The sequence below is a fragment of the Pezoporus flaviventris genome, unplaced genomic scaffold (genome assembly GCF_033815535.1).
Source record: "Pezoporus flaviventris isolate CSIRO_AGI_PZ_B2104156 unplaced genomic scaffold, CSIRO_AGI_Pfla_v1 ptg000031l, whole genome shotgun sequence".
Taxonomy (NCBI): Eukaryota; Metazoa; Chordata; class Aves; order Psittaciformes; family Psittacidae; genus Pezoporus; species Pezoporus flaviventris.
In genome coordinates, this window is record NW_026892579.1 from 58,006,143 (window position 1) to 58,030,190 (window position 24,048).

Here is a 24,048-nt window from a genome sequence, read left to right on the forward strand (position 1 = left end):
ATCCTCCCTCCACCGCCTATGGGTGGGTGCCAGCAGCATGGGCAAGACGTGACTTGTGCTCACCGGCGGGTGAGCATGGACCAGGGAGGGTCATGGCCAGGTCTGGGGGGCCCCAGCGCTCCCCCACTTTCCTAGCCAGGGCTTGGCTGGCGGAGCAGACATCTTCCACTGCGGGCTTCCCTGAGGCTGGAAGAGGCGCTGCCGCCCGGAGCACAAGTCTTGGCAGGTAGAGCAGCGCTGGCTGCGGTGCCCGGCTCTGGGAGCAGGCGCCGGCGGGATCGGGAAGCCTGGTTGTGAAAGGGCTGCCTGTTTCACTGGGTGATGGGTGCCTCGCGTCTGCAGCAGGAACGCTGCTGGGTGCACGGCTGCTATTAGTGGGTTTGTTTCTTTGCTGCTGGACCATGGCACTGCCAGTGGCCCAGGGGCTGATGCTGAGATGCCGGGTTACCTGGCTCAAGCCTGGTGAAGCTCCTGCTTCGCGTCTGTGCGGCAACTGCCTCCACACAGAGTGCCTGCTCCAAAGGCATTTGGTGCTTTCCTGCCTGTAAGTCAAGCACCAGGACTTTGTGGGATGCGAGGGGAAGAGGGGCAGAGGGCGAGAATACAACCCAGCTTGGGCTGTCATTAAGTTTTTATGCTTGGTGCTCATAGACCTGAAATAATTTATGATCCATTTGCTGTTATGGGAGTATATGCTCCGAGTAGAGCCCCTGCTTGTAAATCTTTGCTCGTAAACCCTCCACATGTGCCAGGGAGCTGTGACAGGCAATGATCTGAATGCCTTTAGTGGTACCTGGCTGTGCAGAGGTGGGCAGAGGCTCGGCGGGATTGCTGCTGGCCAGGGTGGCCAATTGCCATTTTGGGTGCAGGATGTGCTTTGGGGACACAAAGTGCTACGGCTGAGCATGAATTAAATTGTCATTAAAATAATACCATAAATTGTAAGTTTCAGGAGCCGTACCCACTAACACAGCCGACTACAGTTATTTTATAGGCAGCCTTTCTGGCTGGCAGGGTGCGAAGAAAACAGATGATCCCAGCTGAATCGGGAGCGATCGCACCCGACCATTTGTGGTTTTCCCTGTGCTCACCTCTACATTAGCCAGTGCATGCTAATTCATGCACTTTGAGTAGCAATTAATGCACAGAAATTCCCACATCATTGCTTCCAAACCTGTTTTGAATTTGTCAAAAAAACCCTGCCAGTGTAACTCAAGTCCCAGCTGAGGAACCTGCTATACTGGAGAGTTCTTCCTTCGTGTTGTATGGTTGAGCACAAAAAGCTGCAGGGAAGAAGAGTGGAAATGGTCAGAGGGCTGAAGCTAAAGGAAACCATATGCCTATTTCCAGCTAAATCCCTATTCAACACTCCCTTTCTTTTTTTTTTCCAGGACAGACAGGACTTTTCCAAGAAAGCCATGAGAGGACTTTTTTTTTTTTAATGAAAAACTGTGATTTTAGGAAATGGCATTCTAGATCTTATGTACATTTCTAGTATCACTTCCTGTATATTTTTAAGCTGAAATCCTCTTAGCATGCAAAGTAAATAGATTATGATATACTGAAGGATTAAGAATCACTGTCTGGTGTCAGATTAATCCCTCATATAGACCATCATTTGTACTGACAGAAATATGGCTGCAATTCAGCAAAAAGCTGTACGGCGAAGCAGCGCATCGCAGCATCTTAGGCAGAACCCCTGCCCAATTGCTGCGCTCCATCCTTGCGCTGTGTGTTTTCCAGAAAATAAATATAAAGCCACAGGACATTAAAGGTGTGTTCCCTTCCTAGTGCCACACGAAGCGCACCAGTATAGGCACGGCGCTGTGCAGGGAGGTGGTGCAGCAGCCTGCTCTGTTTTGAAGCTCTCTGTATTAATTTTTCCCGGTTGAGTGTACAAAACTCTACACATTGCAGCCCCTTTGCTCCCTTCAAACCACAAAGCAAAAAGGGTCCTTCAAATGTACTCATGGAAAGGTGCTGGTGGGGATGAAGTGCTGAAATGGCCTGGGAGTTTTTCTGGTGTGATCAGAATTGCCTGTTGTGGAGTAGAAGTTCAGCAGGATTTTGGCTCGTAGGGGAAATGACAGTGAGCACGGATATACTTTATTTGGGTGAATGCAGAACAATTGTCAATAAAATACTTCTAATGGCTTGTGTTGTTGACTTTTTTACATTGTGCTTTTATTTTCAGTCCATTCATTGTACAGATTCGTTCGTCATACAAAGCTGATTTCAAGAAGCTCGCCAGTTTTGGGTTGCAGCCATCCAAAAACTCCAGCTTAACCCACATGCATGCCTACGGTAGAACTCAAAAATCTGCATCAGTGCAAGCTGCACCTGATCAAATGGTGGGAAGAAAGACCTGCAGCGATGCTCACCCTTCTCTTCACTGACAGAAAAACTAGAAGGCTGAAACAGGTTACGTTACCTTCTCAGTGCATTTTCTCTTCGTGGTTAGAGGAGGCAGATTAAAATCTGGACTCCAATGGAATGATGTTTAAGAGGCTCCGCATCTTTTTTTCAAGGCAAAATAATGGTTATTCAACTAAGATGATATATCTAGATATGAAAATTGAGAGCATTCTTTGAAAAATGCTGCCGACTGTGAAAGGCTGCTCTTTCACAGAGGTATCCTGAGTGAAGATGTTATCTGCTGGTATCTCAACAGGACGGTTTTCAGAGCCTGAAGTGGAAATTCAAATCTGCTTCCAAGGGAAGATTGTTAAAATATATAATGCATAGAGAATTACAGACTTTCTCCTGAGAAGTTTACGGATTCATCCAAGAACCACCCCCCAAATTCTTCAGTGTTGCATTTGTATGGTAAATGGGGAGCTGTAATTACTAGCTTTTTTGATGTCTTTGAATGACAGAATGAAAATGTCACCAAACTGCCCTCCATAAGCACACATGGAGCAGTGTGTGCATGGACACGTCTGTGCTAACTCAGAAATAGTTCAGAGGTCTAAGGGCAGACTATTTTCTAAGTCTGGTTTTTCATCTTCTGCTACTGGTTGGCTCCAGGGCTGGCTGGAAGTTCACTGAAGGATTTCCTGTGAACTTCACTACCTTGGTGAAGAAGTTTCCCCTTCTTTGCTTTGGCAGCTCAGTCACACCAGCCCCAAGTGTATGACTTTGAGAGATCCGCTGTCTCCAGTCTCCTGTGGGGCACAAGACAGGCAGGATCAGGCATGCTTCAGGACAGGAGCTGAGGGATGGAAGCATGGGTATTGAAACACCATCCCAACCCATGGAGAAGAGACAATTGCAGATACTGTCCCCTGTTTGGCTCAGGAATGGAGGATGCAGCCCTAAAGTGTTGGAGTCTGTTTTATGTCCTTTTGCAATGCCACTCCCCTGCTGCTCTTGGGGAAACCAGGGGCTGCAGCTCCAGTGACTGCTCATGATGTCCCATGAGGTGGATAATATGGGGTTGGGATGCAAGGGGATGGGAGCTCCACCTGCCCCTGAGCACCCTTCCCCAGGACTTGGAAGCTTATTGGCAAAAGTGAAACTTTAGATTTTTGTTACCTTTTAATTAAAACGCACTGCAAACACCACAAGGCTGGCTTAACACCAGTGGGTAGAGAACCAGCTTTTCAAAGTTACACAGGGATACGGCAGTTTGCATTCCTCATACAATACAAATACATGATTTCAGCACAAATTCCCTTTCTGAGCTCTATGCCTGTGCAGGGTAGAAATCCCAGCCCTCTGGTTTTGCAAAGGCCATGGCGATGGGGAGAATTTGTGCCACAAATAGAGGTTATTTCATAAGGCAGGCTAGCGTGCCTGCGAAATGCATGAAATACTTTGCCTTGGAAAGTGCTGTAGTCTAGTGAGTCATTGCTTTCTTTTGAATTACAGATGAGTAGCCAGCCCTTCATCATGCAAAGAAAAAAACAAGGTGTGGAGCTGAAAACAAAGGGAAACGTGTGTTTGTCCTGCCTTGGAGGGCAAGACACGCTGGCTGGTGTGGGAAGGCGGGGTGGGCTCGGCCCCAGAAGGTGGCTGTCAGGGCTGTGTCAGGCTGTGGCAGCACTGACGAGGGCAGACGGGACTCATGTGAGTGACTCCTGCTCCTTACCTTCAGGAAAGAGGGAAAAAAAAATCCCTTAACTCTTGCAGCTTCATGAGGAACCTTTACCAGAGCAGCAGCTCCATCTCATGGCATGTGCATTTCACCACAGAGATAGACATCACCCTCTGAAACAGCATTCCTGTGTTCAACCTCCCTACCTCAGCGTGGAGGGAGCAGTAAAGTGTGACAGCTCAAAACAGGCGCTGTGTGGACACGGAGGTTTGTCTCCAGCCCACTGTTTGGAGCTTCCCTTGCAGGGAGATGGCAGGAGGTGGCTCTGCCGTTATACGACCCCCTGTTAATTCTCGAAGGCAGCTTAAAGATGATGACAAAGCACCCCCAACGTCCCATTCAAACCAGTGCTTGTGTCCCAGACTCCACCGCGTTATTCCAGTGTTGAAAGTAGAAGCACAGCTTCACTGCGAAGACTGCTCCTTAGGCAAGTGTCTTCAAGGAGGTTATGAGGTGCCTTACTCTGTAGCAGCCCCCATCGGCTGTGTGCATGTGCCTCGGCTTCTGGGTGGCTGCAAGCTTTCTGTGGGCTCTCCTTGCTCTCTGAATGGCACTTGTTGGAGTCACCAAAAACCAGGAAAGATTTGTCTCTGCAGGGGAGCCACAGCAGTAAATCCTTGCAGAGCATCAGCAGCTGAAGGTAAGGGGTGGCTCTTTTTAACCTAGAGCCCTGCCTGATGCAGAGGGGCTTCTGCTGGGCAGGTGAATGCAGGCTGGAGAAAAAAAAAATCCACATTATGTCTGGGTTCCAGGTTGTCTGGGCAACTGTTCAAGGCTCAGGGTCCTGAGTGCATCAGGAAGGTATCTGACCTGGGTTTTGTGATTCGTGCTTCGTGCCTCTGTCCGGGGAGAGGTTAACAAGAGCCCGGTTCTGCAGACCTACCTAGCTGCTTCTTAAAAAAACCACTTTTAAAAAGAACTGTTTGCAAACCTCTCTGGTCACACTAAAGACACAGTGGTGTCGTGTGGGAAGCCTGTGATGTGGCATCAAGCTTGTAGAGGTGTTTAATGTTAATCAAAGGCTGAGGAGCGATAATGACTAGAACCCTCTTCTGTCATCTGCATCTTTTCTGATGTAGCATCCCAGCAATAAAAGATGCTGTAGTAATTGGACAAGAGTTGATTTTCACAGCACAGGAAGAGGGCTGTCCAGGAGCAAGGGAAGCCAGGATTGCAGTGCTGCTGCCTATGGTAATGAGCACCTAGTCATCCAGAGAAGGAAAGCATGAATATCCTGACAGGAGAGCATCTACTTGTGCCCTGGAGAGCTCAGATCGTGGGGCTTTGCATGGTAATGATGTGGTCCCGCTCCAGCAGGCAAAGGGAGGAGCAATATGGGAAGGCACACCCTGTAACTGAAAAGCCACAAAGGCATCTTGGACCTGCAGGTATAGCAGGATAGAGGCAGTGGTTTGCTCGGGCTCCTCAGGTCTGAGGCAGAATGGAGGATCCCTTTAGCCTCCTGGAGTGGGAAGTACAGAAAAACCTCTTCCCTGTGCTGCTGTATTGCTCCCAGAAGGCTGCGCGTTTTCTCCTGGGAATTATTCTCAAGGGCATGATGAAGGTGGGAGAAGATGAAAGTGGGAAAGAGAGCAATGCCACAAAGGAGCAATGCCATGGGGAATTATCTCAAACATCTGTTTTTTCAGGCAGAGACTGTCTGATTCCAGACTGCAGGAATGGCTACGTGGAAGCACATGCCTGTTAGGATCCATAGGTACTGCTTCGTTTCACTGGAAGTGCCTTGTTTCCCTTGGCTAGCATCACATAAAAGCTTTCTGGATGATAGGTATTTAGCCGAGTGTTAACATAATAAAACAACCATTTGGTAGCTGCAAGGCACCATTGGCTTCAGCATCTCAAATTGCCATAAATCAGATCAGTTTCCAGTCCAGAAACAACAGAGCAGTTGCCATTCACATTTACCAAAGGGTCTTATACTGAGGTGGGTGACCAGGTGACCAACCTAGTTTGCTCAAGATTATCAAATCCCAGAATAACGCAGACCTCTGGAGACCACCCTGCTCAAAGCAGCAAGAGCAGGCTGGGTTTCGACCAGCATGGCCCTCAAGGCTACCTCCATCCTATCTCTAGCCTTTCCTGGAAGACAGAACTGACCATGAACATCAAATCCTGCCCCTACCAAATATCGTGGATGGAATGTTCACTTCTCGTTCCATGCACCCCTCTGGCTTGAAGAGCTGTACCCAATCAAGCCATGCACATGGTCAGAATAACTGCAGTTTATCCTTGCTTCTCTAAGAGCTACTTACGCTGTCCCACCTTCAACTTCAGTGATGGGCTCCTCTGATGGGCCAGTGGCGAACACAAACCAGTTTGGCAAAGCCACATAGTCTGTGTTTGTCCTACCTGCAGCAGCCCTTGCCCATCACCACCCATGCACCAAGGGACCGCAGGACCCATGTTCCCTGTGCTAGCACAAAGCCACCAGCACTGCTGGGGTCACGCGGGTGGTCCCCATGGTAGCATGGTCTTGCCTTTGAGACATCTCTTGCATGCTGCAGGGCTAACGCTTTCCCTTAGAAACCAAATCTTGTTTAACTGCTTGAGTGTTGCTTGGCTGTGTGACAGCCTTGCTGCTCTGGCAGGTGACTGGGAACATTTTGTTGCACGATCTTTACAGTTTCAGGGAGGAGAAGCTTCCTCATAGCTGAGAGCAGCAGCAAGCAAGGAAGATGCACATTACAATAGACTTACAGAAGATAGGGTCTGTGTTGGACACCTCCTCACTGAGGCCTCCATGGCCATTTGCACTGGGAATAGGTCACTTCTGGCTTCGGCCTTTTGCCAACAAACTGGCAAAGGGAACGAAGCAAATCCTGCTGTGGGCAGCTGCAGACATCTTCCTGCGGAATCGACTATGCAAGAAGGGCTGGGTTTTGGGTGTGCTCCCCTTGTGTGGCTCCGAGCCCGGTATTGTGAGGGTTCCCTCTGAAGCAACATGTGGGAAGTGGTGGTGGAGGGACACCAGCTGTGGGGAGCAGGAGGGTGAAAGTGGGACCTTGGATTTGGGCTGTCCATCAATGCTGGCATTGATGCAGCAGGCTGGTGGTGGTGTCCAGGTGTAGAGCTGCTGCTGATGGCAGTTTTGGGTTGGAAATTGGAATGGGATGAACTGAAGGCAGAGGTGGGTCCAGCTAGAAGGAGCTGCTTTGGTTTGCTGGGTGCTGTTTCCTGCATTGGTACCCAACTGCTACAAGATTTCTGAATTTACACACACCATTAAGTCAGGACAGAATGGCCTTGAAAATGTATTCCCAGAAGTGCAAAGATAGTGTTGCGTGGATGGCTTTTCTACTCTGAAACAAACTGGTGCGTGCAACAGGCTCCCCCTTACCCAGCAAGTCATTTCCCTTTGCATTCCATCGGAGCTGCTGCCTCCTTTCCCTCCATCCTGCAAGAAACTGAGCAGCTCAACAAGGATGCAGGTGCACAAGCAGCTCTGCAGTGTATGGAGAAATCAGGGCACCTACACTGGGGCTGCAGAGGTCACACTTTGACCCACCAGCTTTTAGCAATGGTGACTGCTCAGCTGCAGTAACTTTTTGGAACCAAAGGATGCTTTAACCACTCCCTTGTGTAAGTCCTTAATGATGAGACAGCAAAGCTTTCTTCTTTGTATCACTCTCATTATACAGCCTATATGTGTGTGCTTATGGATTTTATTGTGATAGTCCAGAGCTTTCAAATGAACTTCTCAGTTTTTGTTAATTCAGCTGCTTAGGTGAGGCAAGGAGCATCTTACACACAGCTCAGGGAAGGAGTAGATAACTTCTGGATGACCCAGCTGCAAACCTAGGAATCCTACCAACGTCTCCAGACCATCACTGCTGCTATATTTTACTTTACTCCGTATCCTGAGGCCACCAAAGCCATCAGAAGGCCATCGAAGACACCCTTTTGAGTATGGGGCTTTCCTGCCAGCTGGACCACAGCACAGTGAACTCTTGTCACCTGCTCCCCAGCCTTTCCCCATCCTCCACCCGGAGATAATGCGCAGGGGCCCACGGGAGGCTGCAGAGGTGGGGCTGGCGCATGTTGTTCTCTAGTGCTTCGGGACTGGTAGAACAGCTCTTAGAGCACGATTTTACTTGGCACGGGCTGGTTTTGTAATGAAAGAAATAAGTAAGTAAGTGCCATCCTGCTCTGCTGGGAGGTTGAAGCATTTCCTTTCTACTTTTTTTTTTTAATGATCTATTTGTACCGAGGCCAAACACTGAATGCTTCAGCCTCAAAAATAAAAGTTTCAACAAGAACTGTAATTGGGAGGAAGCTACAATACAGGCACTCTTGTGCCTTTATCCATGCTGCCACGAGACAGCTTGGATTCTATTCTGTTCTATTCTATTTCATGTTATTCTATTTTATTTAATAATTTTATTAATTTTATTTTATATTTTCATGTTTTTCCTTTAAAGTGGAACTGAAGGAGTGCGTTGGTGCTGCTGACTCATCAGCTCTGGAGACAGGCTCGCCCTGTGTACGCACTCTATACGCACCCCCACTGAGACTCAAACACCTGGGGCACCAAACCAGGTTGGGAGGTAATAACCCCACAGAGATGGGGGATAGCTGGTGGATTTGGAGGAAGAGGTAGGGTCTTGAAGCGCACAGTGAGGTCTTCTTCTCCTGTTCTGGTGAGCACAGGAGCAACCGAGCCAGCATGGAAGAGGGAGGAGGACATAGGACTGGAGGCTGGCAGTGGGGGAAGGGATGGTCTACCTTTTTTGGCAGCACCTTAAAATCAGCTTAAAGCAATCATGAAACCATAGGGTAGTATTTCACCCCTTTTTACTGTGGTCTCATGCATGAAAGCGCCAATACAAGCGCCGGCTAGCTCATGTAAGACGAACATGGATGGAGGACAATAAGTTCTTTCTTAGGTCCCATCCAACAAGCATCAAATAATACTAATTTTCAAGTTTTATGCGCTGCGCTCAGCTGAAAGCCGCAGACGAAGCCTCACTCTAGCGGTGTGGTATAGGAGCATTTCTACCAATTTCAGTGAGAGCCCTGCAGGCAGACAGCTTGCAGGGACAGGCTCGGGGAGTTTCAGGAAGCTGCAATATAGAGTAAATAATAATAAGCAGAAATAAAAAAATAAATCAGAAATGGGTTACCTGCTCTGAAGGAACTGCTCTCAGATTTCCTGCAAGAAAGAAAGATCACCATGTTATTTACATTCCAGTTACCTCACTGAAAAACCCCAACAGACAAGGGTATGGTGTTAGGTAACTCTTTCACTTTTACGATAGGACGCAGCTATTTTATATCCTGTTATTCAATGGATGAATTACAATTTTTAATATGTTGTTTATACAAGTCCATACATGTGGGATGCGAGAATTCCCTCAAACAGTACATCAAGTTAAAGCAAAAGTGATTTTTGTGGATAGGGCAGTGTGGAGGCATGAGGCTGGCGAAGGATTGGGGTTCCCGCATTGTCTCAGCTCTGTGGGGAGCTGTAGCAGGTGTGGGATGCACACAGTGGGACAGAGCTGTGGCTGCAGCACACCTGCAGCAGGGTAGCTGTGGGGTGGTGAGCTGCCTGCCTGTTTGTCTTGTGTCCGGGAGGTCTTTGCAGCCCGTGTGCTGTCAGGTTGCTGCTGGAGGTGCTTGAGGATGAGGCTTCATGTTACAGCTTGAGCCGAATTAACAGCTGCCAACATCAAAAAGAAGTCCTGCTGCAGGCAATGTGCTTCTGCCCCTCACTTGGTGCTGTCTGTGGTGTTCCCTGGTCCCCAGGCAAAGCAGTTTTGTTCAGGGGATGGGCAAAAGCCAACAGGAAAGAAAACAATCTTTTTTTGGTTGGATTAATATGGTGGCGGTCCCCTGCGTGATCCCATGAATGTGAGTAAAAGAAGGTTGGAAGGGGGGAGTAGAACCTTCCCATTTTGATGGTGGCAAGTTGCTAGTTCAGCTTCACCGTAATGTGGAAGCGCACCTGTAGCTGGTTTGTTTGAAACTATCTATTTCAGTTGTGGCTATAGGAACCACAGTTATGTCTTGACTTTCCGTGTCAGTGTGCCTGGAGTCTGGCTCAGTTCCTGCATACCTGTCAGTATAGTGATGGGACACCTGGACAAGGCAGAAGATAAAAATCCTCGTTTCACCCCTTATGCAAATACACCGACATATCCCTGCCTGGCTGACTTTACAGGATGACTCTTTAACCATGACTTTCTTGCGCTGGACTACTCCTCTATTACACTGTTGCACTACTTTGATGCTGCTACAGCAGAGATACTGAACTCTGCCAAAGCAAGACAGCCACATCTGTTTACTCCAGAGCCATCTGCAGAAGTAGTGTAAAACACTGCTTCACAAGCCATGCAACTGGTGAGGCTCTGCTGCTGGCCATTGCACACTGAGTAAGAGAGCAACAATGACCAAAACTAATAAACATTTTCCCTGTCTTTGTCAAAACATGAATTGCACTGCAAGATAAGGAGATTCCAATAATCAGTTGATACATTCTATGTTGTGGGAGCTGGTAGCTGAGTCCTTATGCCTCTCCCTGCTAGGTATACACAAACCAAACTCACTCCGCAATACCACTGCCTTATTTAAATTCCCAGATCCAAATTCTTTCTCAAGATATCAATCACCATTATTTCTAGCTTCATCCCTTCATGCATATTTGAAAGAGATTTCTTCTCTTACCTTCCTGGCTGCTGGAAAAGGGTTTCCTCACCAGGGAGCTGGCGCGGCCGTCCGCTCCAGGCTTACACTCAGTGTCCTCTGCCTGTCTGCGGCTGGTGGGTCTTTGAAAACAAAACAGAAGTGATAGAAGGGGAGGGAGCAAGAAGAGTTGGGGAGACACTGCATAGCAGAGCAAGGCTGTTTTGTTTGCTTTCTATCTTTTCAAGTACACAGCAGCCTGTGTAATTCCCTGGCTACAAACTGTAGCTCTCTTTTATCAGATGCCAGTACGTTTGTTGACTGAGTGTCACCAGGATCGCTCATTTGGCCGTGCAGTCGCTCTAGCACCATCCTGTCATTCAAAGACACAGTGTAAAGCTGGTGTTTTTTGGAGCAATTAATGTTTTGTTAAACAGGACAGGCTGGGGATGTGCAATACACGTAGCGCACACGCCTGGCACTGCAGCAGGCAGTCGGGCGGATGCTGGGAGATGAGGATGTCAGACCCAAAAGGCAGCACTGATTTTCTGTGATTTTTCAGTTAAGCCTTGTCCCCACACCACTTCCATCATTGAAATCCAAGTTGCAAAGGAGCTGCAGGGAGGAAAACACCAGGCATGCGTTACAGAAAATGCAGATGGGGTTTTTTGTTCCTTTTTTTTTTGGTTTTGCCAGTCTCGGTTTCTTCACTCATCATTAACCTCTGCTTATGTAGGCGTGTGGAAAGACAATCCATTCCCAAGGCAGTGGAACTGGAAGTCTGGAGGCCATCTTGTGCTATTTTGGCTTGCCAACTCACTGCTCGTCCTGCCATCTGCAAATTGCCAAGTGCCTGGCAAAGTCCAAGGGAGGGTTGCCTTCAGCGAGAATGAGTCAAACAGAGAAAATAAACTAAACCTCTCCTACCAGGCCAGCTGGGAATCCCTCAGGGGGGAATTCTCCTCATTTGGGTGGCTTTTCCTCCTCCATGGACATAGTCATGTTTAACTCAAGTAGTGTTTTCCTCAAGGGTGGCTTTCAGATATGACAGCAGTGTAGTTGTGAGAATGAAAATGTGAACGCTTTTGTGCAGCGTAATTTGTTAAATGCCCAAGTGTAAAATCTCACTCGGCTTTGATAATACAAATAATACACTCCAGGCATAAAGAGCCCTTTATTACTGATGAGAACATAAATAATTAAAGAAAAATCTCAGATTTTCCCTGTGCCTTTGTCTTCACACTGCCAGTCAGGAGATAGCTATTCAAGCAGCTGGGCATCTATAAAGCAACTAAAAGCAACTCTTCTCATCAGCTTTCCTGAAAACATTTTTAAGCTGCAGTAATGCAACTCTCTCATCACACTAAGCTTTATTGGTTCAGCAAAAGAAACTAAGAAACTTCATTGGAGACCAGATTATGCTGGTTGCAAAATCAGAGGGATCCTTCTGCTCTTCGACCCCATTATCTCCTCTGTAGTGTCTTGATCAGCTTTCTTACACACAGCCTCAGATTCTGCCGAGACCTGCAAATTGCTTTTTTGGCTGCCAAATTGCCATAACCCGTCTATTTTTATGTTTTAAAAGAGCTTAAAACCCTCCATCCTCTTTGGATGTGTCTTTAAAATTGCCCAGTACTGGGAGGATTTCATGTATATCCGAAGGCTTAGAAGAAGATGTTACCTCTACTGAGCTTCTAGTTTTACAGTCAACAGACATGAAAAGCCCAGCGGGGATAAAAGGAACTTAACCAGTTCTGTCTAATGCATATAAATCTACCTAAGAGCTCAAGGCACTGGAAGTACTCAATGAGCCACATTTATCTCAGCCTAAGATACAAAAATGGGTCTTCAGCTCACATGCCACATGTCCCATTTTGATGCCAAGTTAATGTGAATTAAGAGACTGAGATGAATAAACAAGGTCAGTCTGGGCTGGGCCAAGTTGAATCAATGTAAAATAATTGTCAGTATTTTCTGTCAGCAATGCTGGTTTATCTTGGCCCGGGATTCTCAGCACTATAGATTATAAAATGTTTTCAGTGGAACAGTTGGCAGACATTTTATTGATTTTGCTTTGTTTTGTGAATGTTGGAAAAATTTCCATTAAGTGTACACGCTGCTCATGTGATGAAGCCAAACTGCTTTTCCAAATTTCTCTTTCTTCAAGTGTGCGATCGTGTTAATACGTTAGCAATCTGATTTAATCAAGAGGACCTTTGTCTGGAATCAAGAGGCCATAGAGCACACCTTGATGTGTCTCAAGTACTTACGGGCTAATAAGGGTCAATTTTGTATTTTCAAGGTGCTGTACACACACTGAGTAATTAATTTGCCCAACGTCCCTTTGAAGTTAGTAACATATTATCTCAGTTTTACAAATGTAGAAATTGAGAGTGCAACTTCGCACAGAGCCACACATATTTATTTGCCTGCTGTCGCGTTCTGGATGCATGTGAAGCTCCTGTTGCCTTCACCAGGGCTGGGCAATGGCAAAGTATGAGAAGGGAGGGTGCAGCAACCAGGCAGGATTAGCACTGCTGAGCTGCTGGATTCCACTTCCGTGATGAATTTCCTATACCACATCGCCTTTTAATAGAGTTACTTTGGAACTGAAAATTGCTAGGACGGATAGAGCAGCTTGTAGGATTACTCCTGGACCCACAGCAGACTGTATTTCTCAGCCTATATTCCTGCTATTTTAAGACCAGGTTTGCTTTGTGGTTAAAGAAGACTTCTGAAAATAACAACTAATGGTGGAAGAACACAAGAGGTGTCATAATGGTGATGACTGCTTATTTTGTTTAATTGCACATCACAGTGGAGTAAGTAAGAAATCTGCTTAATGGGTTCTTTACATAACATACCAAAGGGGATACAGTGGGATAAGTCTAATTCTCTCTCTCTTTACACTGATTTAATAACTAATATATATGGATATGAAACTGGCATGCAGTTTTAACGCTTCCTGAGGTTTGATCAATTATGCTACTGAATCGAAATATATAAACATGCTTCTGAGCTTAAATAAAAGACTTCTATAAAAGTAGAAAAACATGTGTTTTAAGTACATAAGCAACAGGAAAGTTTTATGATAAAAACCACTGTGATGATATATACTTTTGCCTTCTATCCTAATCACGTGTATTGAAAGCAGAGATATCCCAGTGAAAATAGGAGTAGTTCTGGGTTGAGGGATGGGGACAAGGTGGATGGAAAAAGCTAAAAAAAAAAAAGCCTCCAACCCAGCTTCACATACCTCCTGACACTACCAACAAATGGAAGATATTTAAACCCTCAATGCATTATAGTATGGAGACAGAATGACGCATTGACCGCAGTTACCAGTGCCAATGGCTGAGGAGTGAGTGCACCCATATAGCTCTGTTCTGACTCTTATGTGCCAAATTCTGACACAGTCACTGGCTGACTCATCCAGAAATAAGCTGTCCCACAGGGAGTCAACGAGTTCCTTTAACGCATTGCTGAGAGGATTGGTATGCTACCTTGGTCCTCTGAACAACAACATCCATACCTTCTGAAAATATTTTCCTCATTTACAAGCAGCAAAAAGGTTATACTGATCAAAACGTTTCCATAAGGAGGTAACAAGAGTACTAAGAACACCAGAACTGCTAGACTATAACGTATCTGGCATGTGGAAGGGAAGAATAGAAGTGGACAATGGCAAATGTAAGCCAGAGATGACAGCTTTGTCTTGTAAAATTATTCACTGGACTGTGCATTGTGCATTGGTGATATTTAACTGTCCTGTTCATGTCAGAGTGGAAGAACTCATGCAGCAGATAAAATGCCTCAATCTGGAGTATTCTTCTGCAATCTTTATAGCCCGTAACTTACTCTGTGTGTGTATGCACAGTTCGGGAAGTTGACTACAGTTCTCTGCTGACAGCCACACTATTGCTACCTTCACGAAATGCCATGGAGTTAAGCCAATTTTCTCTGTAAAACGTATTTTAGTCTCAAACCATATTCTCTCCTTTCTGACTGCCAAGGCAAGAAGAGAAGTCAGACTTTGTCTAGAATAAGATCTCAAAGAAATAAAACTCTAAGACTATTTTATGAACGATTATTTTGGTTCCAGCCTTTTCTGTCCCTTTTCTGTCTCTGTCCCAGGCTATGAGCTTTTCTTGTTAGGCAAAGGAGATGATGACAGGAAGAGTTAATTGAAGTGATTTGTTAATCAATCCAAACTAGCCTTCTATTACACATATGCAGACTCCAGGGTCCCTGAAGGGCATCAGCAACAAGATTCATTAAGTTAGTTAAACAGTAACATCTTCTGCTAGTCTTCACAGGGTCCTTGCCCAGGGCTTCTGTTTAGGTGTAATTCATGAGATTACACCTCACCTGTCCCAAAACAAAGGTTCTGTCAAAGTTGAAATACAGGAAAGAAAGAAGTCTAGGTATGTGCTAGAGATGAGCTTCCAAAAACTTGGGCGAGATACAGATTTGGGACAGTATCTGGGTCTGGCAGGGCTGCTAGTGTTAGAAATGTGGTCATGTAGGTCAATTGATTTCACAGGTTTGGTGGTCCAAAGATATAAAACCAAGGCAGACAACAAAAGATGCTAGAAAAGAAGGAAGAACAGCTGTCAAGTGCACTTGCTGAACATCTCTACAGTCCTGTTGTGGTGTTTTATATTGATTAGGGGAACCACTGCTACCCAGAAGACAGCAGAGCCTGGGAGTACTTGAATTCATGCAGGCCAAGTGCATGAGTGGTGCTACTGGCTTTGTGTGACTTACAATTAACTTGTATGAATGAGGTTGTGGGTTTTTTATAGCAAGGTTAATGACACTAAACACTGATGCTCTACTGGCAAAGTACAGATTTATTCTAGGTTGGAAGGGAGCTCTGGAGGTAATCTGGCCCAATGCTCTCCTCAAAGCAGATTCAACTCTTCAGTTACATCCGGCTTCAAGATGGATCTGCGACCCAGAAGACACTTGTGCCAGATAACAACAGAAATGAACCATCAGCATTGGTGAGCATCCAGAAGGTCAGAAAGAGAACAGCAGTACATTCCCTCGCACTAAACTTGGAGCAATGCTCAGGATCCCAGATTTGATCTGACTCTTTTCACATCACCAGTAAGGACATTTGCTGTAGGAAGTCATGGTATGCCTTCATGCAGGGGAAGAAGCAAACAAAAGCTAAAGACTAAGCTTGCATGCCAGATTACCGATCAAGTCCTCAGAGACAGTATCTCAAGGATTTAAACGATGCTGAGGAGGCAAATCAACAAGTTGCCTGCAGTAATACATAGAAAGCATGGCTGAAGTGATTTGGCCAAGACAGGAGGCTGCATTGTGCATGCCATTGGGGAACAGAGTAAATCTATTACAAAAATGGGATTTTCTTCTGTTTCTCTTGAGGGGAAAGACTTCAGAAGTAAACAGGAAATTATTCAGGATGTACGTTTATCTCACCGGTGAGCTGAATACATAAACACCGAAGACCAGCGTCAAACAGCATGCGAAAGTCAATAATGAAACAAAAAATGACCAAGCTAACGAATGATGAAGGGCCTTCACAGGAGTGAGAATGTGTCCTGACTATTGATTTTGAAACTGCAGGTAGTAGTTGGAGGCTGGGAAGAAATGGACAGTGGAAATGTCAGATATGAATTTGTGATGTAGGAAATCGGTTAGAATAATAATGTTGCTGCGCACCGCTAAGATGCTCAGCTACAAGCACTATACAGCTGTGATTTCATAAACTTCACTGAATTTTAGTAAGGCACTATTATTGCCATTTTTTGAGTAAATTCACTGAGGCAGAAGAAAGCAAATATTGTTTAATTTGGGGTTCACATGTTGGATCAATTTTCCTCAAGTGCTGAGTAAAAATCTACCCATTATAAACCATGTCCTGTGCTGATGTCTCAGATTAGGAGCTGAATCTCTGGTAATGTTGAAGTATCTTGTCCACAGAGATGATAAACTGCCCAGCTGAGAACATCCCTATTTATGTAGGCTCCTAACATTCAGAACCTTCCTTCTTTATACAGATTTCTTCACATGAAGAAGTCTGCTGCAGACTTGGCATCAGATGTAATTATAGAAAACAAACTGTGAAACTGGAGGCAAAACACAAGCCACAGTTACGTGCTTGTAACCGTCTGTGGGTTTTCTTTAAGCACACAGAAGAGGTTGTTGGAGTCACCTATGCCTCAGCAGGTGACCTTCCCAGCCAGTTGGTGCTGTCACAGGGAGTGCCTTTAAAACTCAGATCGTGTTGGCAGGCACCAAGTGACTGCGGCCAGTCAGGGGAACCATGAGAAGTTTTCCCTCACAGCTCTGCAAGAGGCAACCAAAACCTCAGTCCTCTCCTTAGGGAGTTCAGCTGTAAGCACTGGGTGTCAGCAGGAGGAGGAGATGGTCGCATGGACGAGGAGCTTGCTTTACGGTCACCAACCTGGCAAGAGGCAAACTAAAGCCTGAGGAAATCCCAGCAGTTCAAGCAGCTCTGGCTATTGCAAGGAGCCACTTGTGAGCCTCAGCAACTTTTGGTGACCCACCTGGGCAGGCACAGGTGAACATGGTCAAACCAGGCTGCCTGGGAGTAGGAGCAAAGTTGAACTGGGCAATCTCTCTCCCAAGATGCCTGATGAAGGCAAACGTGGGATTGCCAGAGATGTGTGAGTCATTGCAAGCTCTGAAAGGGAAAAGGTGAGCTGAAGGGAGGATAGCTTGTTTATACCTTGGGATCATGGCATGCTGGGATTAGCCTCTGCTCTAGTGCACTGTTAAAGTTGCTCCTTTTATTGGAGCGCTTGGAAAGTTGTCTGTGGTCAAGTAGAGTCTCCAGCATGATCTTACTGTCTTTATTATTTACCCATACCAATATGGTGCTATCTCTATCCCAAAAGTTAAGACAAGGTAATCTTGTGCTATAGTTTTAAAGGCAGGCACCACCTCCAAATCCATCAGGTATCTCCAACAGCTTTAGATGGTGTTCTGTACCCTAAACGGTGTAGGCTATGTATAAAATAAGTATTCCACTAGTGGCGTGCAGTTGGTATATTGGATATTATATCTAATACTGCAAAAGCTCAATCTCTTCATGTGAGAAAAGACAGAAAACTAGGTAATACATAGCTTTTCAGAAGAAATATGTTTCTTGGCCATTCACAGAGTGTTCACACTTATATACAAATGGTTAGGATGATTTGTCAATGTGGGAGTTCAATACTGTACTTACACTAGATTTCCTAAAAATGTTTCTACAAACAGTAGGTATAGAAAATAAAAATAAGTGTATCTATATACTCACTGGGAGCAAATAACTGTTTCTTTTCTATCAAGAATGAATAAAGAAAAGTAAGAGAAACAAATGCTTTCTTAATCTTTGCAGAAGAGCTGTTTCATTCTAATTTCCCAGCCGTTGCAAGGTGGTGTGCCGGCTCACTAGCAATAAAAGCACTTAAAAGAACCCCAACAGTCATCAAACTTGTTGTTTCTCTCAAAATAGGTAAGTTCCAGGTTCTAATCAACTTTGGAGGAAGGACACTCTGGAAAGATCATCCCAGGGATTTGACTGCAGGCTAGTGATGAGCTTACAGAAATCTGTAAAGATCATGTTCTGGTTTTGAAAGTTCTGCTTACTGTAGTTGTTCATTTGCTGCATTTCCATTGCTGTGTTTCTGTCTTCTGCACATTCATCAAGGAAGGCTATATTTGCCCAAATGGTTTAACTTGAAAATGGAGATGGCCATGCCATGCCCTGTCCTCCTGGCCATCACGTTCTTCTTAGTTCCTGCTTACTGTTTTAATGTTTTATTGTGTTTATAGTCATGATGCAGATGACAATTGAGGTTGTTAAGAAAGTTCAGAATATCAAACTTACATTTCGAAAGTATTTTAGTTAATTGTTCCTCCCTCCCATTTTCTGTTTTTAAATACAGGATTTACAAAACATCTTTGATAAACACATGAGCTGCCTGTGTGCCCCTTCCTGCACTGCTCACCTGTGGGAGCAGCTCTGTGCTGGTGGTCTGATGGCCAGACAGGGAGCAGGTGGATTGTGCTTGCCTCTGCGCTCTGAAGATCCGTCAATGAAAGCTTCCCGAGACGGGTCTTCTTCGTCTGACTGCCCCAGGAATTCTGTTAAGATGAATCAAGGTATGATATCAGGCTTAGTTAATTTAAAAGCACCAATCAAGTTGACAACTTAGATGTTAATAAGGACAAGGGTGTCCTCTCTTGTAAAGGATAAAATTGAATGGAAAACCATATGCTTAAGCAGTTTTCACCTTTGAGTCTTCCCCTTGAAAAGGAGGACAAGTAGCTAATGACCAGCAACAATAACACATCTAAGAGTCTTTGGAAGGGAGAAAGTAAGTGAGTGTTAGCTTTAGTTAGCAAGGAGGAAATGCCTTCTCTAAATTGTCAAATACAGAAGATCCAGCTGGCTGCCAAGGTCTGCTGCATGTGAGTATTTCACTGTTGCCATACAGGTCCAAGTCTTATCAATTCGAGTGTTTCCCACTCGAAGGTTATGTGTAACTCCTTCCTTTAAAAATAAAGACTTCTTCTAGCTCTGTTTCAAAATATTCTGATTCACAATCAAGACCCTAAGTCTTCAGGTAGGTGAAGGAAGGGTCTCCAATTGCAAAGTTCCAGCCTGAGCCCTTTGGGGAAGGGAACTGTTAGAAAATATCTGAACCACTTAAAAATACAGATGAGGAATTGCATATTCTGTGTGAGACTTAATATAAATAAATAAAAAAAGTAATCAAACCACAGGCTGGCAGAGTTTGGATTAAGGAAAAAAAATCCTGTTACAGATAAAGACTTTAAAAGATTTTTCTCAAAGTCTCAAGACCCTTTTGCATTTATTTTCTTTTTCCTTTTTTAATCCTGTTTTTCTCCCCTTGTTCTCTGCCCTCCCAGATCCTGTATAAGCTAATCTCCACGATACCCATAGCAACACCATGGGCAGCACAAAGAATATAACACTCTCGTGAGCGTTGCCGTACTGCTAGTTTACATTTTGGCTGGAGACCCAGAATGTTCACCAGCTTAGGAGGGCAAATCTACCTTTAAATGTTTTTGAATCTCCGAGTCCTAAAAAGCTGTCAGATTGCTGCAGACTATTTCTACTCTTCATGTACCAACATATTATTAGCATCTGTGGTGTGAGAAAGGGTGAAGTGTGGCAGCTGATTTGGCTTTCTCAGGTAACTGATATTCTCTGCCTGTGCTGCTGTTTCCCACACATGGAGCGATGTGGGAAACTGCTAAAAACAACCAACCTGGTCAGGCACAAAACACCTCCAAGCATGCAGACCACATTACAATAAGTAAAGGAGCTAAACTGGTCTTGGTGTAATTTCTCCTCTACCTTGAATAAAAATTCCAGAGAGAAGAAAAGGAGGTGAGAAAAAGGAGTAGGAACAATGCTCTACATCTAGGAAATTCAACTCCAAGGCAAGTAAAGTAGGTTTCTCTGGAGATCTCTTCTTGGAGCCTGATGCAGAGTGAGCAGCCAAGAGAATGATGGCAGGGTAGCAATATGGAGAACTTAAAAAGAAGAAACTGCTTGTGAAAAGCATGAAGAACTCTGGGAAAGGGCTTAGACAAAATTCCTATTGATGTGTAGCATGGGCAAAATCCACCACAGCTCTTGTGGGACAAACTTTGACAACCTCTGCTTGAGAGCACAGCTCTCGCTGCCAGGCTTCCTCCTCTGAACTGAATCTTTGGTCCTGAACGGCCTCCCTGTTCACTTCACCTTTTAAGGAGGGAAATGTTTGTTAAACCTTTGAGTTTTCTAAATGTCAAAGCTAAGATGTATAGTGTGAGTCAAGCTGGTGTAATTTATCTTATTTTCCTCTCTTTTTCTTTTTCCACCTACTCAGTAATGTCCAAGGCCTACAGAACTTACCCATTAAACTTACAAACTTTCATCAGTATATGCCTATGGCTTCTCCTTAGACATTGCTGAGGCTGACCTAGCTCCAAGGATCAGTGGCATTCCAGAACATAAAACCCTGAGAGACGCTGGGAAAGGAGTGTATATTGAAAAAAAGAAACAAAATAGGACTGGGCAATTTTGTCTTGATCTCTCTCCATCATACCATTAATTTATATTTTCTTATTCCTGCTGAGAACCAGATCTGAATAAACCACAGACTTCTCATATCAATCACTTCAGTGTAACTAACTCATACACATGCTTTTGGTGGGACGTAGCAGTTTTGTAACATGGAGTGGGCTACAACTTGGAGGTATCCAGTCCTCACATGGCACACTTCTAATATATGAATACTATGAGCAATTATAACCAGTGCCACTGACTTTGATATTTTGCTCTGTGGATGCAGTACAGCTATACCCTATTAAATAATGCTACTGGATCCATAGGGACCTCATGTAAAACAGAGCAGTCTGTCATACACAAGCACATTTGTAGTTAAAATTGGGGGATGAGGGGGATTCTTAGCCACAGGAGTGCAAATAAATTTCTTTGCACTTTCATATCTAAATTAAATATCTGAGACTGACCTTAAATTTAGAGAAGTTATGAGGATTGAACCTATTCTAGTCTCGGTATACAACTGCAGTGTTGCAGTAGAATGTTAGATAGGATCAGATGCCAGCTGTGGTTCAAAACCACAAACCCACCAGATACAAGCTGTAGAGTAAAGAAATAAACAATTTTTGTTGTGGGACATTGGACTGCACTCCCTGTGAGAAATGCTACAGCAGAAAAATAAATGCGCAAGGAATACTGTTTAAACAACACAGCCCTTCCCAAACCAGAGGCAACATATCCCACATTTAAGGAAAAAAGGAAAGGAGTTTGGCAACAGCATCGTAGAGCTGCGAGAGGGTGGTGGTCCTCCCATCTGAATAAGGGCTCTGGCTGGGGCTTGATGTTTAATAAAGACTTTACTTTGTGCTAACATTGGAGTTATTACAAGTTGCACCTTATATTTTGTATTCAGGTATTCTGGAATCTTCTGGCTTGTTACACAATAAAGGCTTGCTGTTTTTAATTCTAGCCTAAGATTTACCTATCATGTGAGGATCTAGGAATTTGAATTTTAAAAACTTGAGAGTTGGTATCGTGGCTAACGTTTCATCATTAATTTATTAGATGCAATAATGTGAATTATAGTGTGCTAAAAATCTTTACCTACAAAATCCCATTTGTCATGATCAGTATCAGCATAATGGTGTACACACACAACCACACAATGTGCATTCTGCATTTCTAAAATTTGCTTATAAGCTGCTATTATTACATCTAGCAACTGTCTGAAATAGCCAAAATGTTTCCTTACAAGCCTAGTAAAAGTTCTCCTATGCTTTCATGAGCAGGATGCTCTCTGAATGCCATACACAGCTGATGAGATCTCATCCTTTCCCTGCTTACATACATGTCATTCTTTAACCATATCTATTCTCTTTTGGATCTGTGTCTGCAAGTCAGAAGTTGTTTCCATTCTCCAGTATCCTCCACGGGACTTTCAGGGATAGAAAATGCATTTTAAAACGTGCAATGACATGGTAAAATGAAAACCTTCTTTTAATATTGTTTGCAAAATTGACAGCTCTACTTAACAGAAGCCATTAGATTATTTAGAAAGTAGCTGCTGCTCTCGTAAAAATGCGTCCTTTTTTTGGGGCATGAAAAATAAACTAGCTGATAAGAGAGAGATAAGCCATTTGACTTCTTCTTTGTGTGCCTGGCATGGTATGCAGAACCAATTCTGTACAATCTGATGTTTACAGAGCAATCGTCATGTACGACCTCCTTAGGCAACAGGGACACAAGAAGCCTGTAAAACGCTGAAGCAAGCATTTAATCAGAAGTCTTCATGCTGATCTTTGAAAAATTCAGTAAGTTCAAAAAATGTAACTCCTTCCAAAGATAAAACACCATTTTTTTTTTGCTTCAGGAGTTGCAAATATATCCCAATGAACTCCCAGTGAACCACACAGACCAGACATACTGCTCTTCTTTTTTTCAAAGAAAGAAGTAAATAGTAGAGTTCTTCTGAAAGAAACAAATCAAGGGTCTGAAGAAATGCAAATGGTTAAGCAAAGCGAGTGCTGCAAAACAGTATAGTTTAGTAATAACCCAAACAATCACACTTTTAAAATAGGCATTTGAATAGCTATTTCCATGTGAATAGGTTCGTATCTCCTTTTATTATGCATTAACTTCTTTTTTTATTTTAATTTTTTATTTTGACATATTGAAATGAAACTCAAGCTTTTGCCAGTTTATTAGGGGGGTTTGTTTGTTTTTTGTTTAAATTTAAGGCAAATGATGGCTGCAGGAGGCATGATATTGAGCATGATCTCATACATTTTCTGGCTGCTCCACCTTAACTCTATCCTGGGTTTTCTCAAACCACACGCAGGTATTTCCAAAGCCACTGGGTAAAAATTCTTTTGGTATCAAAATTAGTGGGAACTTCCATTGCCGATTTGAGCATCGTCAGCTCTTTTTTTCTGGCTTCAATTGTTCTCCAGAAAACGTCTTTCTAAAGAAACAGATTGCAATAAAATTGTTTAGTTTCAACAAATTCCTGCAGCAAAACCACACAGCTTTGTCTGTGTGTGTGTAAAAATGTAACTCTAAAGTTCTCTGCTTCTTTTGGCCTAGTTTTCCACAGTTTCTTACTTTTAGATTATTTTGGTGTTGTTTTGTTAATTCCCAGCGCTGACATGTTTTAATTTGATAAATTGTCAAAATATTGTTTTTATAGTACTTCTAAAACTCATTGAGAACAGCTGTTACTGCTGAGCGATCTGGAAAAGGTACATTAAATCAGAATGTCTCCCATTTTTGTTGTAATTTAACAATTTGATACCTGAGAAGATAAGGCACTTCAATCACTACTAAGTAGAAGCAACCCTTAATGGCAGCATAACGTGCCATTATTTCACTAATGGGATATTAGGTGTATTAGCAGCAGCAAAACTGTTTCAATGGGTGTGACAGGAAATGTAGGAATTAGAATAAAAGTTGTGTGATAAAACTAAAGAAGTCGTCAACATTTATAAACAACTCAATGTAGGAATTAGAATAAAAGTTGTGTGATAAAACTAAAGAAGTCGTCAACATTTATAAACAACTCAATTTTTAGCATAGACAGTTACATTTCACACAGCAGTCTGCTGCAGCTTGCAGTGAAACCTGGGTTTAAAACTTTCTGCAAATGGAAATGCCAAGTCTTTACCAGTTCTGGCTGAGATTTCAATCTCTGCTACTTATTTGCTCTGCGAAAATCATACACAAAATTAAGTTAACCACTGTATAGGCTGAATGG

General features: G+C 44.0%; 1 protein-coding gene across 7 annotated transcripts in view; it reads right to left on the reverse strand.

Annotated features, from left to right (window-relative positions):
- Positions 1–1,023: 1,023 nt before the first annotated feature.
- WDPCP (WD repeat containing planar cell polarity effector) overlaps positions 1,024–24,048 on the reverse strand; it is a 159,059-nt gene continuing 136,034 nt past the window's right edge. For 5 of the 7 annotated variants that reach the window (XR_009744677.1, XR_009744673.1, XR_009744675.1 and 2 more), the window contains 5 exons: positions 18,730–18,865; positions 17,281–17,417; positions 10,781–10,881; positions 9,238–9,266; positions 2,195–3,164 (listed from right to left, as the gene is read on the reverse strand). Coding sequence is in view for 2 of the 7 variants with exons in the window: in XM_061461449.1 (XP_061317433.1) it covers positions 3,114–3,164; positions 9,238–9,266; positions 10,781–10,881; positions 18,730–18,865 (317 nt within the window). In the remaining 5 variants the exon portion in view is untranslated. Of the gene's footprint in view, positions 1,284–2,194; positions 3,165–9,237; positions 9,267–10,780; positions 10,882–17,280; positions 17,418–18,729; positions 18,866–24,048 lie in introns of those variants that run through there. The other 2 variants (XM_061461450.1, XM_061461449.1) reach the window with 2 other exon arrangements.